The sequence below is a fragment of the Fusarium proliferatum genome (assembly GCF_900067095.1).
Source record: "Fusarium proliferatum ET1 genome assembly, contig: FPRO_scaffold016, whole genome shotgun sequence".
NCBI classification, from domain to species: domain Eukaryota; kingdom Fungi; phylum Ascomycota; class Sordariomycetes; order Hypocreales; family Nectriaceae; genus Fusarium; species Fusarium proliferatum.
This window is the reverse complement of record NW_022194805.1, coordinates 511,138-529,385: the sequence shown is the minus strand read 5'-3', so window position 1 is coordinate 529,385 and position 18,248 is coordinate 511,138. Positions and strand designations below refer to the sequence as shown.

Below are 18,248 nucleotides of genomic sequence, written 5' to 3'. Positions count from 1 at the left end.
AATTGAAATCACTGGTGTCCTCACGTGAAGCACGCAAAAGAGGCATGCCTAAAGATGACTGCTCGTTCTGCTGATGGATCTGAATGGCTGGCCTGGGTAGAGTGGTGGATCTCTTGTCTTTTCTGCAAGGTTGCATCGCTCGGTTGGACGCAATGGGAGTCAATGTGGATGGATGGCCTGCATACGCGAGACAGGGGAGGACCAACAGTGGTATAATTAGCGAAGAAACACGCGGGGTTGACACCATGAGCGTTGCAACAAGTCGCAAATTCACATGATTAGTCACTGGGCCGTGGTGTAAGGTTTAAAGCTCTGCGAAGACTTTGCATCGACTTTTCGGGGAACTTAGTAGACTTTGGTATGACATGAAGTTACTCTCTTAGTATCGGGGGCATCGGGGACTCCTGTATACACTTAAATCTAGCTATGGACTCCTAACAAATAGCCAATCGTCAGTCCCCAGCTCGAGCAACCTTGCCAACTGCCCTCTCAACATCCACCTATCGCACTCAGCACTTTCATAGGCCAGACCAACATCTATCAGTCTAAAATTGAATAGCCCGCTTGAATGGCTGACCATTGTAATCCTTCTGATCATCAAAGTCCTCAGCATTAACAGCAATGATCTTGACCCCATTCTCATCCAGATACGGATACTCATTGTCCTTCCAAAAGTTCGCAATAGCATTTCCCTTGATCATGATCACATACGCTGTTCCACTAGACTCCCTAGCAAGCGCTTCTCCCATACGAGGAAACAGCTTATCCTGCTCAGGACCTTCGCCGCATTCCTCGATCCAGTCGAGATACTTGTTGTTGTCGAACACTTTGCCCCAGTAGTTGCCGTCTGTGACCTTTTGCTCGGCGAAGGCTTTGGCCTGCTCTTGCTTGGCGCCGGCGGTGTAGAAGATTGTGTTTTCGCCGACGCTGGCGTTGTCGCGGATCCATTGGCGGATGGTGTCGACGGAGGGGCAGTCTCGACGGTGGAGGGTGTTTGCTGGGGCTGCGAGGACGGTGGCTGGGGCGATGAAGGCGAGGGTGAGGGAGAGGATGTTTGAGAGTCTCATTTTGAAAGGATTGGGAGTTCGGGCTGAAAGAGATTGAGTGGTGGAGTACGAATGGGAGTGAAGTGAGAGGCTATGATACTGTTTCAATGCTGCCTTGATGTGATAGAGATGTAACGAAGCGACCTGGAGCCGTCTTTATACTATTGTCAAGGACTGTATCTGGAACCCTGGCAGACGACACGGAGCCTTGTTTAGTTGTCTCCAAGCCTTGAAGCAAGGTATCATACAGACCTCTTCCGCATCCTTTTAAGTCTCCAGTTTATCAGCGGGCTCCATATCAGTCGGACCCCAGCGTACTCCAAAATCCCTCTCCCGAGATCGAGATCGTTGACCAGAAGTTCATCCATGGTCTGAGCCATCTGCCATCACAGTCACTATCACGCTTCCCATGAGTATAGATTTACATAAGCGTCAGCAAAAATGGAATCAAAGAAGTCAGCCTCGAAATGCCAAGTCGGTGGAATAATCCCCGATGCAAGGAGCAGTCCAAACGGAAGACTAATTTGGTACCCGAAGGATAGATGTCAGCTCAGCTATGCCGATCACTCAACTACCGCCCCCTCGATGGCGGGGTCACAGCCTCGATGCCTCGCCGCGAATGACGTCTTTTCTAGGCAATCGATTCCTGCCGATCATAAATCTCACGTAAGAAACGCACAGCCTCATGTGATGCACGACGGGATGTTGCCACGTCTCATGACAAACGAAAATATACGTCGATCATAAAAAGTTCCAAAGGATGAGGACGGCAGACAACATACTCAGACCTTGCATCAATTCAGAAATCATCACTTTACACCGCAAACATGGCAGACTCGCTCAAAGATCAGCTCCTCGCTCTGGCCTCAACTGGAGACATCAACAAAATGAGAACCCTCCTATCAACCAGCGAACAACGCCCATCACAAGAAATTATCCAAGAGGCTCTGACAGCAGCCGTAAAGAACTACCAATACGATGCTGTACGTTACCTCTTGTTAAAGTCCCGCTCCACCCCTCTCAACGAGGAAGTCGTCCGAGCAGGTGTAAACACGGGTTCAATCCCGCTTATGCAGGCCTTGATCACCAAGGATCCATCTGTGATCAACATGCAGTTCGACATGCGGGGAACACCTCTCATCGTTGCATGTATGGGTCGACAGCACGTTGACTTTCTACGTTTTCTCCTTGAGGCTGGGGCAGATCCTAATCAGGAGCCTGATGCAGCTGCGTATCCGCTTGCATTGGTTGCAGCGCTGTACAAGGATACTGCTGCCATTGATCTGCTGTTGAAGTATGGTGCCAAGATTGAGAACTCAGATGCTCTTGCAGCTGCGGCAAGGCGGGGGAATGAGGTTATGATGCGGTATCTACTGGAGAAGGGGGCTCAGCCTGAAACAGATGGTGCTTCAACGGCCACTGATGATTCGCCTCTTCGCGTGGCTGTCAGGGCTGGACATGTCGGTATAGCTAGAATATTGATGGAACATGGAGCTGATCCTAAAGCTACTGATGGTACTGGTACTTCAGCTATCCAGCTTGCTAAGCAGTTGCAGCAAGAGGGCAAGGCTACGTCAGAGATGGTCGAGGCCCTGGAGGGCAAGTAGAGCACTAAGCTATCAATCGAGCAGTCAGAAAGCATACTTCTAGTAAGGGTCACATTCTTCAATGCCTATAATTGGCTATCTAATTGCCTCATTAAACGGGTGAGAAGTAACAGTGATGAACGTCATACTGATGTCTGCACAGCCTGATGATTTTCAGCTGTAAGCGCCAAGCAAATATTTGATCCATTCACACTGGTCTTCTGACATGCAGGTCTCAAACGAGTCATTTTTCAACATTCTCATGACTCAGTAACCCGAAGGAATCGCGATGGAACTCTACAAAGAAACGTATGAGAATCTTACTCCCGACAAAAGTCCATTGCATACCTCATTTGTATGAGGCTATACGCTTACCAGTGGAGACAAGGCACCAGCGTCCCATTGGCAAATCGGCTCGCAAGGCGTACAACTCACCAGATGTGCCGATGATCATCGTCTTACGCGCCAAAGGATCACGCCGGAGCATTTCGTATGCTTACTATAGCGGGCCGATTCATCTCTAATGTGACTAAACTTTAACCCCACGCGGCTCGGCCGATGAACTTTTGAACTACGCTAGACCCCACATGGTGATCAGACGTCTAAACGTCACAAATGATCCTTCCTGTAAGCCGTTGTAAGACATGTGAGTGGATATTGGGGTCCAGTAGCCTGCTTCGCCTTCGGCATTGTGCTCTTGAGGATCAAGGCTGACGATGAATGACTTGATTATCGCATCCGATGGATCTGACGGGAATCATCATCGTGATTTTTACAGAAACTGGTTTGTGATGTCGTTGTAACCAGGCATTTGCGTGTTGATCAATTGCATCATCTGACAATTATATGGAGGGTAACAGTGAGGGTGATGAAGGCAGATGGTCAGTATATAGAGGTCAGATCGTCTTCTGATATTGAATTATACAGGCATCATAAACCAAGCATCTTGCCCTCATATTCTCTGAGACAGAGGTTTCATACTTTATACATCATACACTATATACTGCAAATTGCACACAACTATACAACACCAAAGCAAACTGAACATCCAAACGCCCGTCACCCTTAGCACTATCAAGTCTCGCCAACAATTCAATATGAAGTTCACAACCATCCTCTCCATCACCTCTCTCCTCGGCCTCGGCCAATCCGCCGCCATCCACATGAGTCGCAACCCTTCCTCCTCCCTCTCATCTCGCCAAGACCCAGCATGGTCTTTCAGCGTCTATCAAAGCAGCGAGAGATGCACCGGCGCCCGCGACACCTACAGCGGTGATGGAAGCCAAGAGTGTACTCAGGGAATACGCAATGGTTCCTTTGGATCTTATACCACTGGCGAGATCAGTGACAAGTGCTCGGTGTACATCTACAACAATGATAACTGTGATGATGGGGGCATTATTGATATCTTGACGAGTGCCGATCCGGAGGGCTGTTTGCAACCTCAGCTTGAAGTCACTGGCGTGGCTAGCTTCAGAGCACAGTGTGGCTAAAAGTTTGCTGCTCATGAATCTTGTTCTACGCTATGGATAGAAACAACAATCACTAAATTTTCAAGATCATGTTTTACGTGGGTATATCTTTAATGACTGCCAGTATCCTATATGGAGGACCATCAAGAGGTTTTAACTGTAATCATTGGTTCCTTTGGCAATTATGTTGGGTAGCTGGTATACTGCCCGGACTGACTTTGATAAGACTGTTATTTTGAGTTGATAGACCCCACAGCTGATGGCTCACATAACGCCCCTCACAAGTAGTCAGTTGTTTCATTGCCTTGGGACAAGGCAATGCCTGGTATCTCAAGTCATGAATTGCGCCGCCGAAATTACAAGAACATTGATGTCTGTTACGTAGGGCTCACTACACACGACATCAGAGTTTGGAATCTGCAGTCAGCAGACTTTAGGACATGGAGAAAAGGGTAGCAGCTATTCTGCAGCCCTAATGGTTTAACCTAACTCGAAATGGTGCTATCGGCTCATACAGATGGGGAACTGCTCGTTTGTGATCCTAAATCGGGGGACATTCAAAAGAAATTGTAGGGTTGAATGCTCGATAGTACCTCCTCGCAATTGGCATCGAACCTCAGGTTGTAAAGCCGCATGTTCAGCATCAACCTCTCAGTCCGTTTTAACTCCGCACCTTTGCCAAATATAGTCTGAATGAAAGCAACACCAACACTTTTCTCGACATCTTGCTTCGTCTTTCCCGTCTCTTGGATAGTACCCCCTTCGCTTGAAGGTAAGGTTTCTCCAGATTCGTTTAAGGCGTCTGATTTGCTCTTGGCCTCCTGTGAAGATTCATTGTTGTTCTCGTCAGTATTCCCTTTCTGATTAACTGTGTTTTTGGGGTCCTCTTCGTCGAACTTGTACGCTCTCAACATGGGAGCCTCGCACCTCTTTAGCAGCGACCGCAATCTCGCCCAAAACCTCTCCCCTGCCTCAATATATTCCTCAACCAACTCCTTGGAGTCCTTTGACTCGATCCTTTCTATTGTATCTTCCGCTCTCTTCAATCTGTCGGCCAGCTGAATGAGCAACAGCCAAAAGTCTCCAGCCATATCCGATATCGGTGTCGAAGGTTTATGTGCGTAAACAGACCAGTCATAAATCCATTTCCCTAAAGAATTAACATCGAAAACGCTGCCAAGGAGCAGTATTGGTTCTTCTCTTGGGTCCCACTTCTTCAAGGAATATCCAGCGGGGATTTTGTGCTCCTCTGCATCTGCTTCTGTTGCCATCGGGGGATTTCGCAAATACCTTTTCAAGCGCTTCCTTTCCTCTTTAGATATCGTATTTCGGAATTGTGATGATCTATGCGGAACTCGTGCCAATGTGTACTTCTTTCGAGAGCCTTTGGATATGGAATCACCGGGCAACGTGCTCTCATAGGTATATGCGCCTCGGCCAGGAATCTTGTGATCGGGATATCCACTGTGGCCGTCAATCTGCTGGTACGGCATACCGCTCATAGATGCAGCTCCGAGCTTTTCCTCGTGAGATTCAGACTGTAGCTCCGAGACTCTTTTATTATTTCCCCGGGGTTGCGACTTGATGGTACCTAATGCCGTCTCAACGCTAGCACTCCTGTTGACATTGTCTAAGTTACGGCCCTTTCCCTGTTCCTCGGAAGCAACCTGTGGCGCTGAAGCTTCTAGCTTTCGATTTGCCTTGGATTTTGGTGGAGTTGGTCGTACAGCAAGCTGCAATATTGGTAGTACAGTCACTCGCTTGATCCCGGTCAAGTCGGCGTCGTCCGAGTCAGAATCAGTATTCCGTGCGTCTTTTGGCTTTCTTTTGGACCGTAGTGCTCTTCGTTTGTCTAGAGGGGTTCCATTTCTCTTGCTAGACTGACCAAGATCAGACGAGTTACTTTCCGACTTCAAGCTTGGATCCCTAATTCCCGAATCGGGAGCATTGGGCGCTACTGGAATGTCTTCGTCATCAGACATTCCTGGTAGTTTTCGAAACAATTGCTGACATGAAGGGCTAAGATTCTTTTAGCAAAACAAGTATAACGTGCTGAGTGTATCGTGTGGGGCCTACCATTGTATTACTGTCCCTATAACTCCTTCACACATTGCTCCGCATGATGGAAACGGGCACTTGAGGGATTGGGCTTCATCCTCGTCCTCCTTAACCTCACAAATCAAACTCATGTTGATCCGAGACCCTGGCGTGATAGCTAAGTTCCAATGAACATCACGATCAATCTCATCTCCGGTTTGATGATCCTGCAGCAGGAATCGATTCTGGGCCACTCGTCTGCCACCCTTTCGACCCTTGAACTTGCCATGTAAAGATCCCTCAAAGGCGTTCCAGGAATCCACAAAGTTGAGTAATATGATTGAATCAACACCCAGATAATCCTCAAACGTAAAAAAAGGGCCCATATGGGGAGGGCGTTCGAGACGACCTATAATGTTGCTATGCATTGTGGATAGTAAGCACAAAACGGATGTCCCAAGGTAAGACAACCCTGAAACACCTCTCAGTACAGCAACACCCAGAGAGTTAACTGTTTGTGTGACTATGTCGAGTCGCCTAGTGATGACCACACTGATGTCAAGTAGATATTGTTGCGTATTGGCAGAATTAGTTCTGGCAGCTCTCAACTCGTCCTCGAGGCTAGTAAATCGATCGTCAAAGTCCTTTTGAAGCTTGCTCACAAGCTTTTGGGTATCGTTTTGGTCTTTCTGGCTACTATCAAGTTTGTGTGCCATCAAACGCCTTGACAAGTAGGTCAGCCATGAGGTGAAGCGCTAGCTTTTGGTGAATGACACTTACGTAAATCCATCAAATTGCAATGATTGGATGATGGATGTGTACCGATTGAGGTCCAACAAAAACTTTTCCGTCTCCTTCTTTTCAAGACTCCATTGAACTTTTCTTGCAAGTCTTTTTATCCGTCTCTCGGTCGAGTCTTTAGACAGAGTTGATGTGTATTTTTTTACCTTGACTGCAATACCCTCTAGCCTTCTCTCCGCCTCATCCACGACACTCTCCAGCGTGGTCCGAATATCCTGGAACTGGGGTGCGTTATAGTGCTCATCGTATGAGCGCTTTGCGAGATCCAAGTTCAGTCGAAGAAAGATGAGTTGTTGCTTTAACGAGTTGTATTCCCAAACGGAGCCTCGACTGTCATCGAGCAGTTCGATGAAATCCTTGATCAGCACCCCGATGGAGATAAAGTCCCCAACGGCGCCAAATGTCACCTCCATTCACTGGCAATGATGGCAGCCTAGTGCATCTCGATTCAGTTCGACCCTGTTGAGAAGGATAGGGAGGATGAGAAATAGAAGAAGGGTAAGGTGAATCAAATGAAAATGTTGGGTTAGCCAGTGCCTGCCAGTCAGCCCCGCACTGCGCCTTGAGGCTGTGTGAGACAAAACGTGACGAATAGGATCTCTGGATTACGCGCCGCCCCTCGCAGTCATATTCTCAGCGATGAGCCCGTCCAGGAATGGAAATAAATTACCCAATATTTACAGCGTTTTCAACCTCAAGGCACGTGCTATCAAGGTTTGTTATTCAGGGTAATAACACTGTCTACTGGACCCAGTTGGACCACTGGATGCGAGCGAGCACAACAGTGTGATGGTCAACCCGATCTAGAATATACAGCAAGGACACTTTACTACAGTTATCTTGGCCATGGTTCAGAAGTTGATCTTCTTCAACCAGCATTTGCAGTGGCGCGGCAGGTTTAATTGAAAGCGCGAACTTCGATGCCTCCGTTGTATCCTTGCCAACCAAGAACTCCTTTTCTCCTAATACGGAGTCATGGAGAAGCCGTATTGATGTGTGCGGGATCTTCTAGAAGGGTATATCACAAAACATAACAATATCTCACATGTCACGGCTCGTCAGAGCGGGGAAACATTCGGTTTGTGATCAGGCTGTGGCTGAGATTCAAGCTGGTGGCGTTACGCATGTAAGATAAGGCAGCAACTGGGTAGAGACCAACCGCACATAGCCAAGATGTCGTAAGAACAGAAAGTATTAGATAATACAATTATTTGGAATACTTCAATACAGGTCGGTCATCGATTGATTGTTTTTGAGCGCAGCAAAGTGTTGGAACACACGGATCACTGGAAAGCCTTGTACTCTTTGACCCCAACACAGCCCTATAATACTGACTGTGGCGTGGGGTTGCTGACAACGTGTATCCCGGGCAGATTTTCAGCTGCACAGCCTCCTTCACGATTCCAAACGCCGACATTCTACCTACTACAAGTTCATGCTTATTTTCAGCTCTGTCTAACGCGCTGCCCAAGCATCTGAGATGGATCCATTGAGCGTGATTGCCTCTGTAGCGGGGATTGCAACCGCTGCAGGTGAGGTCATCAAGATTCTCGGTCCATACACAACTGCAAGAGAGGACGCACCCAAGATTGCGGCTGAAGTCTCCTCTGAAGCTCTCGCGACCCAAACTATCATTGCTGGGCTAGAACAGCTCATCAGCAACTTCTCCACGTCTAATGTGAGATACGCGTCACTGATACAGGTGGATCAGTTGACAGCAGTGCTCTTCGATGGAGTCAAGATATTTTCCGAGCTGTTGACAGCGCTGCAGACGCTGCCGCCACTTGAACCTAGTAGCCCTGGTGGAAGCCTGTGGACGCCGATCCAGTGGGTCAGAAAGAAGAGTTCTTTAGCTGCAATACTCCACAGATTGCAGGCATTCAAGTCATCTATCGTCTGCATCTTAAGCATTCTGCAGAGGTACGTTGCCCACCATTCCTGCTTTATTGAGGTTTACAGGTAACCAACTGAGCATAAAAGCGATTCTCAAGCAAGAGCTGAAGAAGGTCAGCAGCTGTTAATTACAGCAGTAGATGACCTGCTCCGATGCAACACTGATCTATCTAGGAGGATGATGGGCATGGAAAACACTATCGATGCAATGTCGCGTCGCCGAGCAACAATCCAGTCCACGAGAGACATGGATACCCTGGATCGTAAGAGTACGTCATCTTGGCGGTCCTCTCTCTTCGAATTTGACTTTGAGCATGATCTCAAATTATCTCGTGTTTACCGTCATGCCAAGAGAGATACCATGGACTTTTCAGCACGCAGTTCTGTGGCCCCCACCCACGCATGGTCGAGCTTGTCCGGAATCAGTCTGAGTGACATATCTCACATTTCCGTCCTAGCTCTTCCGCTGTACGTAGAGGACATCTCGAATCCACAGCATTATAAATTTGGGAGGGATATCATCCAGCTTACACCTTTACTGGCTCCAACGATTCTCACGAGATCGATCTACCACGACTGCATTGAAGTGCAACTTCAGTTATCGCAGTTCGAATGGTTCGCGCAGTTCCAGCATCAGCTCTCCGAGGATGAAAGTCCACTGTCAAATCTTATCTCCATATTTAGTCTAGGTACACCACTGCTGATGCTGTTCGATCAACTCGACAATTCATATCACGAGAGATGGAAAGAATTGATCGCGTCGAGTCCATCTGACGAGGTATCAAAAGCCGCGATAACTGAGTTTGTTGAAGCTTGCATCCAATGTTCGCATATCCCCCCATCCCATTACGTCACGGATACCGAAATCCTACTTGACGATACGACGAATCATGTGAAGGTATGCATATACCTTACATCACTTAAGATAAATCGACGACTAATGCAAAACAAGGTCATCAGCCTAGTGCGACTCCTTCTTTCGAGGCTAACCAAAGCCAGTGTAATTCAAGCGATCGTATTTGAATCTGCACCCAATATCTTTGCCATGGAGCCCAACCCCGCAGGTTTGGCTGTGGATGCATTCCTCTGCGATGAGAGGCTCTATCTCCAACATCTGGAGAGTCTATTCGAAAATGTCAAGAAGATCAGATCATCTCGCATCCTCCCCACAGATACTTTCGACCCCTTGTTTGCGCCCGTCGGCCCACTGGTCAATGTTCAAAGACAGTTTCTGATAAAAGCCGAAATGCTGGTTTCGAAACCGCATGCACAGCAAACTTGGCAAAAGGCTTTCCAGGAATGGGCAGTAGATTCGAGCCCTTATTATGCCGCCCTCATCACCGGGGAAGCAGAGTCAAAGTCAATGGTCAGAGCTGCATTCTCATCGAGCAATGTTAACGATTTCGAGCGTCGAGGATTATTAGGCGATGTCCTAGCAGTGCTTGGCCTTCCCACTCAACGACTAGACAAATACGATGCCCTTTTAGAAGTATGAGACAGCATGTTTGTATTACTTATCCATAGTACTAATTGTATCTAGGAACTTACCCAATACGGGCTCCATGACCTTGATCACATAACATCAGCAAAAACGAGTCTAAAAATGGTTAAAGAGGCTGTTAACGATTCCAACATTGCTCGGGAACTCAACCGTGCTAAAGCTGCGCTGTCTAAAGACCAAGATTATGAGACCAATAAGGTTATTTGGGGACTGGGTAAACTCTTGATGTTTGATAGAGTCGATACAATGGATGCTGGACAAGAAAAGGTATGCTTCTTACTATTTAGAGAACTATGATTAGTATTTTACTAATTGTCTGATCCTACAGATCCAGCTCTATTTGTTCCAGAAGGGGATTTTGCAAGCAGTAGAATCGCTCCCGAAGAGTCGACGAAGAGGTATGCTAGGATATGGGAAGCCTTCCCCTCTAGAACTCCTCAGAGCCCGGCTGTCGATTGTTCAAATCATTCTTGCAAAGGACATCAAGCAAGTAGAAGAAGTCTCCGTATCAGCTAAACAAGGTAAGAGTTCCATATAAAGACTCTCTACAGATCAATTTAACATAGAGAAGGATTAAATGCTTGCGATATTAAGTGGATGGATGATGAAAACGAATGCCATATCTGCTTTACTATTGGTTCCCAAACAAGGTGTATGGAATGGATAAATCAAATCAAAAAGGTCCAGCATCAAAACCAACTCTACCTACGCTATAAAAAGCTCCAGGGCATGGCCCGGGCAGAATACCCCTTGGTGTTGTTGGGTGCCGGGGGGTGTAGAACCAGTGATCTCACCATCCAAGCAAGTCGACACATGACTCCTTATTACCATTTGAGCGGAAGCTGACCATTTTTCAAGTTCGTCAAGCCCTACTTTTACGATGATTTTGACCCCTCCAAGCAAGACACATATCGTAGATCATGCGTCATTGACAATGAAGTTGCTGAAATCGACGTGATTGACACGACTGGACAAGAAGAGTATTCTTATTTTGCAACGATAAATCAGTTTGGCCGAGAAGTAGCAGGCTTCATGCTGGTTTACAGTGTCACAAGTCGTCAGGGCTTTGAAGGAATTACCACTTACTATGATCAGATCCTGAAGCAAAAGGACAAGGATTACTTCCCGACGGTTATAGTTGGCATTGAGTGTTTGCAGGAATCGCTCAGAGAAGTATCAACAGAAGAAGGTCGATCCTTGGCAAAACGACTTGGTTGCATATTCGTTGAAGCAGATGCCGAGTCCAGTGTCAAAGTCGATGCGGCATTCTTTGACTTGGTACGGGAGGTTCGACGGTATCGCCGTGATATGATTGGGTGTTGGTAACAAGGCCGGTGACTTTTGAGACCTATAATACAGTTCCTGAATATCATTGCTGAATCAATTCCCACTCAAAGCCTCCAATCTCATTGTAGCCAGTCTACTAGAAATATCTCGTTTACCCTAAAGAAAACATCAATTTTGCTGAACTTCATATCACAGACCGAGGCAACTAAAACATTCACATGCCATTCTGATTGGCTGAAACATGAAAACAAAACAACAGTGCCGAAGACCGAATCCACGAGACCCGGGGACCCCAGATTCTCCGATGCGCACCAATCAGACCTAACCTCGCTAGTCAATGTAAGGGGAGCGCCCCGGACCTAGAGCCTAGCGCGTGGAGCTTCCACCGGCACATGACGCGGGGAAAGACTCTTGCGCGAGCTGTCAATTGGTGCGCTACCTTGCAGAGCCAGGAACATGACGATTGAGGTGAGTCGGACGAGTTTCTGAGAGGGTAATTGGCGCGTCAAGATAAAGCCTCAGAATTAGGTGGACTTGACGAGTCTTGTTTAGGTTCGGCTGAACGGTGACCCAGGAATAGCTTAGAGTTTAGAGCACTTTTGGAAATGCAACGTCAAATCGGGCAAAGGCATGTTGTCACGATGCCAAGATATATAAACAGACATTCGTCCGTCTTTTTTGATCTTTAGCAGATCAATTCATCCATACATTTCACACCATTCTCTTCATCATGCTTGGCATCAAGGCTTCCCTGTTATTATCGTGCTTGGCTATCCTCAGCCCTGCATCATGCAGAGCCATTGAGGAGCGGGCCGTCGCGGATCATGCCGTGACGTTCCAGACCATCTACAAGCCTCCCTCCAACTACAACACTCCCAAGACGCTGTACGGAAGAAACGTTCAGCTTGCTGATGGGACCATCCTAGCTACTTGGTGAGCCGTCCGGATGATCCGGAAGGCATTAGCTAACACTGTCCAGGGAGAACTATAGTCCTGAGCCACCCATGGTGTACTTCCCTATCTACCAGAGCAAGGACAAGGGCTCAACCTGGGCTCCTCTGTCCAATGTGACTGACACCAAGAACGGCTGGGGTCTTCGCTACCAGCCCTTCCTCTACGTTCTGCCCCAGGCCATCGGCAACCTCGCCAAGGGAACTATCCTCCTTGCTGGAAATAGTATCCCCACTGATCTCAGCAAGACCAAGATCGACCTCTACGCTTCTACCGACAGCGGCAAGACCTGGAAGTACATCTCCAACATTGCTACCGGAGGAAAGGCCGTTCCCAACAATGGCGAGACTCCTGTTTGGGAGCCCTTCCTGATGGTGTATAACAACAAGCTCGTGTGCTACTACTCCGATCAGCGTGATCCTTCATATGGTCAGAAGCTGGTTCATCAGACTTCCAGCGATGGTGTTACCTGGGATGCTGTCGTCAACGACGTTCGAGGAACTGCTTACTCTCAACGCCCTGGCATGACAACTGTCGCCAAGCTTCCTAATGGAAAGTGGATGATGACCTTTGAGTACGGCGGAGGTGCTTCTCCCAACAACGCCGCTTTCCCCGTTTACTACCGTATCTCCGACTCTCCTCTCACTTTCGACAGTGCGTCCAACCAGATTCTCACCGCCGGTAGCCGTGCACCCAGCTCTTCGCCTTATCTGACCTGGTCACCCTCTGGTGGATCTAGTGGATCCCTGATCGTTACTGCTAACAGCGATAACGGCATCTACATCAACACTAACCTCGGCGCTGCTGGCTCTTGGGTTTATTATGACATCCCTCAGCCTGGCGCTTATTCCCGACAGGCCATGGTTATGGATAACCCTGATTGGCTGTATGTTATGAGCGCTGGATACCTCAACGGTGATAATTGGGTTACAGATAGTGTCTTTAAGCTCCCCAATCTGTCTTAGAATTGTTTAGAACTTCCATCAAAGATCAAAGGGACAAAGATGAGTTGGATGGCGGTTAGTGATATTTGATTCATGAATCATAAGGAACATTTTCATCACAACATTAATTTAAATCTGCATGCGGCGTAGAAGAACCCATTATTGTTTGCTGTTTGAAGGTGTAGCGCCTTGGCATTAGTCAGTCCGTGGTCTGACTTCACGACCAACAACAGAAATAAAATTAATGTATCGCTAGCATTGCCCGAACAGAGACACCAACTCTCCACTTTGCGGGAAACTCGGCGATATTCTAGGCAGAAGCCCACTAAACTAAGGCACGATAATTTCTTCAGTCAACAGCTGTTAGAGGCGAAGAGATTAAAATAAAAGGGTTGCTCTTTTTCAACTCGCTTGCCTGACAAATTCACATTCCTCCTCATCTTTCTCACATTACACCATTATAGATATGATGATCATCAATTACATCTCATATTTTGTCCGCTATGTTTGGGAAACGTTCAAATCAGTATGCCATACCACGAAGACAGTTTTCTTGTTTATGCTTCCATTCTACGCTCTCACAGTATTACTCGGACTCATCCAAGGACCCATCGTTGCCCAATGGTATGCAGGCAGCTCCAAGGAGCTAGCTCGCCTCCTTATTGAGAACCTCTACGACATCAAAATACTTGAGTTTGTCGGAGACGCCGCTGACTACAGCTTCTTCGATGGTTTTAGCCCAGTATATGGAATATCGCAGATCCAGAGCCCGCTTAATTGGATCTCTCATCTGGGACTCAGTAGACCTAGGGACTGGAGCACAAAAGACGTTGAAGATATGGCAAGCCTAGACGATCTGTATTTGAGGAGGACGCCTCTCAATTCGAGAGGCGAGCCTTGGCAGCAGTGGATATATCTGTCGGCGCAGATGGAGCCGTGGAGACAGCCATATGGCCAGGTGCTTCGTGATCCTTGGGATCAAGCCCTCTTGAAGGTTCTGGAGAACAGAGACAAGCATGAGAATCTGGGTCGCTCAAACTTCCATTACGTCTCCTGCCATAAGAGCTTCTTATGCGGGTCGTGGCGCGTCACTGCGCCGGCGCTGTTACACTTTTCCATCAACGCGACCGAAGCAAAGGAATTCGAGGAAGAGGGGAAATGGCCATACCATGAACCAGTCTCTGTGCGAGTATTCGAGCTACCCTTACAAGAATACATAATTCCCGGCAAATTCCCTAGCTACTTTGAGCAGATCCGGGCTCTCACTGCAAGCAATTCAACCTTCTGGACGACTAGAGACACGTACTATCACCTGGAACAGGTTCAGAGCCAAGCACTCCTAATGTTGAAGCAACTTGAAAAGAAATATCCTCGATCTTACGGTTTGCTTGTCAAAGCGGAAAGGAAATGGACAGGCTTATGGGATATGCAAGACACGATGCTGATCAGCGATTCTTATCTTATTTCCTTTGCAGTCACGGCAATTCCAACATACTTGTTCAAGTACGCACAGGCACTCTTTGTGGGTATGAAGAAGCCCGAGGCGGCTGAAACAGGGGATAAGAGCAAGGATCCTTTGGCGCAGGGCCTTGAGAAGTTTCTTGGTGCTCTAAGCGATGAAGATAAAGAAAAGTGTGGGAAGAAGTCGCGTGGTGGCAAAGTGCTGAGAAAGATTAAAGCAGACCTCGAGAAGGATAATTGGAATACCGCTGAGCAGATTATCAGAGATCTCAATGGTGCATTAGGGCTAGATAAAGACGGAAAGGTCCAGGGGCGGTGATCGAGGAAATGCCTTGTGTTTGCTTTAGAGCACGTTAAGTAATTAGGCTTCTTACCTAGTGCGGCGAAGGCTGAGAGACTAGAGTACAGGGAGCGATGAGAATACAGGAAGTCTATGAAAACTATATCAAAGATTCTCCAACTTGATAATCTTGGATTTGTCCTTCAGCCTAGACGAAACCTTGGAAACAACCTGACGGCCCGACGCTTCACGATCTAAGAATTTACAAGGTCCGGCACTATAGTACACAGTTTTCAGGCCTATTGAATGCAGTAGCGCTGGAACTTGCTTTATATAAAGGCCGAGCAAGGGTATGCATTGGCTACTGAAGTTGAGAATAAATCGTATTCCTGCAATTCTTATTCAGCAGGTTAACATTATCCCCGAACACTGCTTCTGAAGACCGGATGATTGCGATCTAATGACGGTCACTACCAAGACAAAGTAGCAGCATCTGGCTGTTTATCTTGACTTCGATGATGATGTCTCGGAGACTTGGCATATAGTTATTGGTGACCTGTTATTCAATCTTGCATAATCCTCCCTTAACACCTTGTCGTTCTTGAGGCCCCCCCTATATAAAGCTTCTGCGCCGTATGGCTACTATGACGTAGTCAACTACGAATTCTTTCAAGATCTTTCCAACATTTGGATAGTCTTTCCAAGTGTCTTCAAGTCATCTTGCTTCTCCTCGATCTCTTTTTCCATCTTTTTATACCTTTTTACCATCTCTGCAAGGAGGAATCCGTCATTAGACACTTCATCATCTTCAGCCCTCGGTCTCTTCTTCATTCCATTGGCTCTGATGGCTCCATGTGGTCCAACTTCTTGGCGATGCTGAATGCTAGCTGAGGCTGAAGTTGATGTTGACGCTGACCTTGGACAAGATTGATCGTCGCCCTGGCCAAGGACTTCCTGACTATGCTTGCAACTCTCAAGGTGTCTTTTTAGATGGAATCCACGCTTGAAAGGCTTTCCCTTGGACCTCTTGCAGCCGCGATTGGGACATAGTAATGATTCTTCCAAGTTTGATGCATGCTTGTGTTTCTCGGTTCGATGTCGGCTTAAGGTAAATTGCCTTGCAAATGTCTGTTGGCAGTCTGGACACACAAAGCGACTTCTTGTTTCTTCCTCCCTGATGTATCTGTTTAGCGCATGTTCTGACATCAAGTGAGCACTTTACTCACTCATCCGAGTCAATTGTTCGCTGTCCATAGCCACTGCAGCTTGCACTACCTGTGGCATCCGTCTCCCCTTTGTCGCCAGTACTGATGCACGCCGTAGGATTTGACTCTTCCTCGGCGGCGGCTGGCAATATCTCGGCCGTACCTTGCGCGGTCAGTTCCAAACTTTCCGAATCACCACGTGACGTCAAGTCCGTAATTAGAAAGTTTGGATCTCGGGGTGCATTTTGGGCAAAGATCAATGGATGGACCAAGTCATTCATTAACTGGATGTCTCCAGGCCAGAGTCCTTCTAGCGTATCCTGACCAAGATATCCTCCGTTGTCGAAGTCCTCTGCGACCGAGCCTTGAAGTCCCTCTGCTGTGCATTAGATAAGCTTTTACGAAATCAGTGAGGACCTTACCTTCAATTCCGATACCATAGAAATCGGCGTGCAAGTCATGAGCAGCTGGCACGGGCGATATAATGGCGTCAGCAGCATTTCCCCATCCATGCTCAGGTTGGCTAGAACCGACGATGAACATCCAACAGACACCCCAAAGTATCAGCAATGCTGGAAGGATTGTCCACGGCATTGTTGTACAAGTGTGCCTGATGTTGTTGGGAAACTCAAAGATGGGCTCAGCAAGACCTTGTTCCTCGATCGCATCTTTCTTGCGGCTTAGGTCCTCGTATCTGCACCTAAACCATTGTTTCAATCTCTCCAATATGGCTTCAATCTGTTCGATTAAGTCCATAAAGGCCATTTCTTCGTAATTGAAGAGCATGTCATTCTTCCCAAGTATTTCAATGAGTGAAGAAGACAATTTCATGAGCTCTAGCCATTGTCGTGCTGATTCCAAGTCTTGCTCGCGTTTCAGAAGAGGAAGCAGACAGTCACTGAATCGCCTCAAACTGCGCGACTGGAGGGAATGATCATAGGCGATCTTTCTGAACTCGCGTAGTTGTGGACTGAGTGTGGAGGAGGCGATGGGGAGCTCATTATGCTGGTGCAAGAGCGTATGGTGTATAGCCTGGAGAGCCTCCCACTGCTCGAGGTTGGGATCCAGATTGCTTTCGATGTTTCTGGGCTGGGCTTTTCCGATTCGAGTGCATGCTTCTTCCACCTTTACCAGGCTTGCATAGACAGTTTTGACATCGGACAAAGGAGAGCATTGCTTCTTAATTGGGGTTGTTCGTTGTTGCAAATGTTCTTCAAGACATTCAATTTCACGAATGGCTTCACGCACCCTGAGGAGTTCCCATCTCTCTTTCTTTTGGCGATCATAGTTATGATAGGGGCAAACCCATCTTTCAGTAACATATGCCATCAAAGCAAAGGATGAGGTTGATGAAGGGACCAGTCAGGACAACAAAAAGAGGTGTGACCCTGGAAGCTATTAAAGTTTGCGGTGGTGGAAAATAAATTGACCTTTGTCCAGCGTGGTTTATATTCGGGACTAGTTTCGTTTTAGTCTGAAGTAAGCTTCAGTGCAGAATATAAGGTACAGTTTTGGGGTGCAGCGGGGTAGGTTTTGGGGTGCAAAGTGGCGCAATGCGACCCAGTTGCCTTAGTATTTAGAGCCAATAAGAGCATCTAAAACAGCCTCATCATCTAGAACTTGAAATTTGGGGTGCTGCCTGAACAGAGAACCCAATTCGGCGGTAGATCCATCCGGGGAGCACTTGGGATAATCAGGGGGGCGAATTGTTGACGCACCTCAAAACATCAGATTAAAAAATCCAGAAGTGCCTATGGATGTTATATAAGAAGATTATTTGGATG

General features: G+C 47.4%; 8 protein-coding genes across 8 annotated transcripts; 5 read left to right on the top strand and 3 right to left on the bottom strand.

Annotated features, from left to right (window-relative positions):
- Positions 1–545: 545 nt before the first annotated feature.
- FPRO_08886 (uncharacterized protein) lies at positions 546–1,067 on the bottom strand (the record flags this gene model as incomplete). The annotated part of the gene is made up of 1 exon (XM_031224635.1): positions 546–1,067. One exon carries the CDS (start codon positions 1,065–1,067, stop codon positions 546–548), a length of 522 nt encoding a protein of 173 aa, XP_031089875.1.
- Positions 1,068–1,873: 806 nt separating this feature from the next.
- On the top strand, positions 1,874–2,653 carry FPRO_08887 (uncharacterized protein; the record flags this gene model as incomplete). Its single annotated transcript, XM_031224634.1, has 1 exon — positions 1,874–2,653. The coding sequence occupies one exon, from the start codon at positions 1,874–1,876 to the stop codon at positions 2,651–2,653; it is 780 nt and encodes a 259-aa protein (XP_031089874.1).
- A 1,076-nt stretch (positions 2,654–3,729) lies between these two features.
- On the top strand, positions 3,730–4,125 carry FPRO_08888 (uncharacterized protein; the record flags this gene model as incomplete). The annotated part of the gene is made up of 1 exon (XM_031224633.1): positions 3,730–4,125. One exon carries the CDS (start codon positions 3,730–3,732, stop codon positions 4,123–4,125), a length of 396 nt encoding a protein of 131 aa, XP_031089873.1.
- Positions 4,126–4,661: 536 nt separating this feature from the next.
- Positions 4,662–7,355, bottom strand: FPRO_08889 (uncharacterized protein; the record flags this gene model as incomplete). The annotated part of the gene is made up of 3 exons (XM_031224632.1): positions 4,662–6,123; positions 6,181–6,864; positions 6,922–7,355. The coding sequence occupies 3 exons, from the start codon at positions 7,353–7,355 to the stop codon at positions 4,662–4,664; spliced, it is 2,580 nt and encodes an 859-aa protein (XP_031089872.1).
- A 1,067-nt stretch (positions 7,356–8,422) lies between these two features.
- On the top strand, positions 8,423–11,662 carry FPRO_08890 (uncharacterized protein; the record flags this gene model as incomplete). The annotated part of the gene is made up of 7 exons (XM_031224631.1): positions 8,423–8,862; positions 8,923–9,733; positions 9,788–10,324; positions 10,376–10,603; positions 10,665–10,857; positions 10,908–11,137; positions 11,195–11,662. 7 exons carry the CDS (start codon positions 8,423–8,425, stop codon positions 11,660–11,662), a joined length of 2,907 nt encoding a protein of 968 aa, XP_031089871.1.
- A 691-nt stretch (positions 11,663–12,353) lies between these two features.
- Positions 12,354–13,539, top strand: FPRO_08891 (uncharacterized protein; the record flags this gene model as incomplete). Its single annotated transcript, XM_031224630.1, has 2 exons — positions 12,354–12,556; positions 12,603–13,539. The coding sequence occupies 2 exons, from the start codon at positions 12,354–12,356 to the stop codon at positions 13,537–13,539; spliced, it is 1,140 nt and encodes a 379-aa protein (XP_031089870.1).
- A 448-nt stretch (positions 13,540–13,987) lies between these two features.
- FPRO_08892 (uncharacterized protein) lies at positions 13,988–15,298 on the top strand (the record flags this gene model as incomplete). Its single annotated transcript, XM_031224629.1, has 1 exon — positions 13,988–15,298. The coding sequence occupies one exon, from the start codon at positions 13,988–13,990 to the stop codon at positions 15,296–15,298; it is 1,311 nt and encodes a 436-aa protein (XP_031089869.1).
- Positions 15,299–15,928: 630 nt separating this feature from the next.
- FPRO_08893 (uncharacterized protein) lies at positions 15,929–17,793 on the bottom strand (the record flags this gene model as incomplete). The annotated part of the gene is made up of 3 exons (XM_031224628.1): positions 15,929–16,433; positions 16,486–16,840; positions 16,887–17,793. 3 exons carry the CDS (start codon positions 17,791–17,793, stop codon positions 15,929–15,931), a joined length of 1,767 nt encoding a protein of 588 aa, XP_031089868.1.
- Between the last annotated feature and the right edge of the window lie 455 nt (positions 17,794–18,248).